General features: G+C 31.0%; 1 protein-coding gene across 1 annotated transcript; it reads left to right on the top strand.

Annotated features, from left to right (window-relative positions):
* Positions 1-1,326: 1,326 nt before the first annotated feature.
* LOC18095154 (pathogenesis-related protein 1) lies at positions 1,327-2,032 on the top strand. Its single transcript, XM_006369649.3, has one exon. It carries the CDS (start codon positions 1,391-1,393, stop codon positions 1,874-1,876), a length of 486 nt encoding a protein of 161 aa, XP_006369711.2. The 5' UTR covers positions 1,327-1,390; the 3' UTR covers positions 1,877-2,032.
* Positions 2,033-2,927: the final 895 nt, after the last annotated feature.

Consider the following 2,927-nt stretch of genomic DNA (forward strand, 5'->3'; position numbering starts at 1 on the left):
TGACATGACTTCCCAAGCAGCCAGAAAAGTTAACAAATCATTAATCGCACATGATCTAAAATAGACCTGTAACCACAAAGAACGAAAAGCTTGCCTTGTACACAAGTCATTAATATTCGCGTTGGTGGTTCACTGTAAATTAATAGATGTCCACAATTTTAAGGATATGGTACGTAGGTCTCGATTATTTTTTAAAATGTATTTTTATTTAAAAATATATTAAAATAATATGTATGTATTTTCATTATTTTTTTTCCAAGTGTATACGTATATTTATCCTGTCTTGAATTGCAGGAATTTAGTTGATGAACTCATTGATAAATCAGGAAACGAAAGTACTGTAAAAACCAATATCATATAAAAATCCAACGAGCAACTTTTTGTTTTGTTTTCTCTATAATTAGAAGGATTTTTTCATACTCACTTCCATTCTTAAGTGGATTCGTTCATTTTTTTTAAAATAATTTTCAGGTAAAGAGAAACTTACAATTAAACTTATAAAGACACGCTATATGTAAAACTGATTGTAACTATTATAAAAAAGAAAGGAAAAATATTATATGTTTATTAAAATAAATATTTATTTCACAACAAAAATGAAAAAAAAAAACAATAAATACAAAAAAAAGACATGTAATAGAATAATGACAAAATAATAAATACAAGAATTACAGATATAAATATATGTGGGTACGATGCGCGCGTCTCCATCGGCCATCGTCTTTGCAAGGCTATTCAAGTCCGGTCCCGGTCTCTGCTTTTACAAGTTGAAATCTTTCTTAATTCACACTTAATTGTATTCATAGATGTGGGTTTAAATGGACCTCTCTATTACTATATATCGGTCAAAAATAGCACTCTCAGAAAGTCGTTGATTAATTATCCATCCAAGAGGGATAATTAAATACTATATATTAATTGTACTCGTGTGCTAAAATATATAATTCCATCTTATATATATATATATTCTTTCTATGAAAAATTGAAGGCACTTCTAGAAAACGAACATAAAGACCCGATTAGCTGATTTTATCTTCAAATTACCTGACAAGACCGCAATTAGAATTCTTTAGTCATTCCACTGTGGTGTTTGAGTAATAGGTATGTATTTTAAAAATATTTTTTAATTTTTTTATGTGCGGATATTAAAAATAAATTTTAAATTTTTATTAAAAATATTAATTTAATATATTTTAAAATAAAAAATATTTTTTAAAAAAACTACTATCAAAATAAATATCAAACGGGATCAAGTTGCTTGACATTTGGCCATGATGGTCTCATTAATTAAAACAATTTCCCCCAGACCCTATAAATACATGCGTCCACCCTTTTTCATTCATAACAAAACTATTTCACATCCCGCTTTGAAAAGAAAAAAAACAACGACATGGAAATCTCCAAGAATTCACTAGCAATTGCTTTTCTTATTGCCTTAGCTATAATAATCCCTCTATCCCTTGCCCAAGACTCCCCACAAGACTACGTCAATGCCCACAATAATGCTCGTGCACAGGTAGGTGTTGGAAATATTGTCTGGGACACTAATGTGGCAGCTTATGCAAGTAACTATATTAAACGGCTCACGGGCGATTGCAGACTTGTGCATTCTGGTGGGCCTTATGGCGAGAACCTTGCAGGAGGTAGTGGTGATCTTACAGGCAGCGCTGCGGTGAAATTGTGGGTTGATGAGAAACCAAAGTATGATTACAACTCCAATTCATGTGTTGGTGGAGAATGCAGGCATTATACTCAGGTGGTTTGGCGCAACTCGGTTCGTTTAGGTTGTGCTAAAGCAAGGTGCAGCAATGGCGGTACAGTCATCAGTTGCAACTATTCCCCCCCCGGCAACTACGTTGGCCAGCGTCCTTACTAGCTGTGACTCTGGGGTTTGGTATGCAGGAATGTTTGCGTGATAAATAAGCCATGTCATTTGGCCAATAATAGTAAAATGGAAACGATGTATTTCCGCGACTAATTATATCAAACGATATTATGGTGCAATAAAGTTCACTTCAATTTCTCTGGAAAATGATGTTTCAATGACCTTAAATTAAAGGATTGGTTTAATTATTTAATATATGTATATATTAAATAATTAAACCAATGCTTTCAAGCCATCATGTTTGATGAGGCACGAGCTTTAAAAGGGTGCCATACTTATTAGTCAGCAATAAGGTGGTAGAGAATTAATGCAAATTCTTTCATAACAATTAACCACATGTATAATACTTCATAGGGAAAAGGAGAGATATATTCCTCCCAACAATTAATCCCTTAAATCTCCATCAAGCCTCCCAACAAAAGATTTTTCCAATTGAATCCCCATCTAATTGGATGTTATCCGATAAACAACCACCAAAAAAAAAAAATCATTGAGGAATATAAATTTAAATAATTTGTTTAATTATTGGGATAATTGTTACCCAAATACCAAATTAACAAGATTTAAATAATATTAAAATAATCGTTATTAAAATACCAAACATGAAAAAGAACCATCAAGCATATTAGGAGAATCATTGCATATTTTTTCCTTTCCATAATAGAAATATAAATTGAAATGATTTGTTTAGCTTAAATTATTATTTTTTAATTATGTTGAATTCTCCTACGAGCTAATAAGAGAAAATTCAACTACCAATTTAAACCGCTCTATCATGAAAAAATGGATATTATTTCATTATGGAAATGGATCGGATGAATAAAAATGAAGACGATTAGACGCCTAAAGTAGGAGGGCACATGATCCGTATAATGACAACCCCATAATAGCATATTCTCAATAAATAAATAAATATTCTAAATTATATATTTTTATATTACGACCATATAATTAGATAAAAAATCAAGATAATATAATATTTATTAGGATAGACAAATTACCTTAATATTTGAATTGGGGCACTGGTTTTTCATAGACGTTA

This window comes from Populus trichocarpa, chromosome 1 (assembly GCF_000002775.5).
Source record: "Populus trichocarpa isolate Nisqually-1 chromosome 1, P.trichocarpa_v4.1, whole genome shotgun sequence".
Lineage (NCBI taxonomy): Eukaryota > Viridiplantae > Streptophyta > Magnoliopsida > Malpighiales > Salicaceae > Populus > Populus trichocarpa.

Bases quoted from the DNA above. Each gene is read 5' to 3' on its own strand.
- LOC18095154 (XM_006369649.3), top strand. From the start codon at position 1,391: ATGGAAATCTCCAAGAATTCACTAGCAATTGCTTTTCTTATTGCCTTA.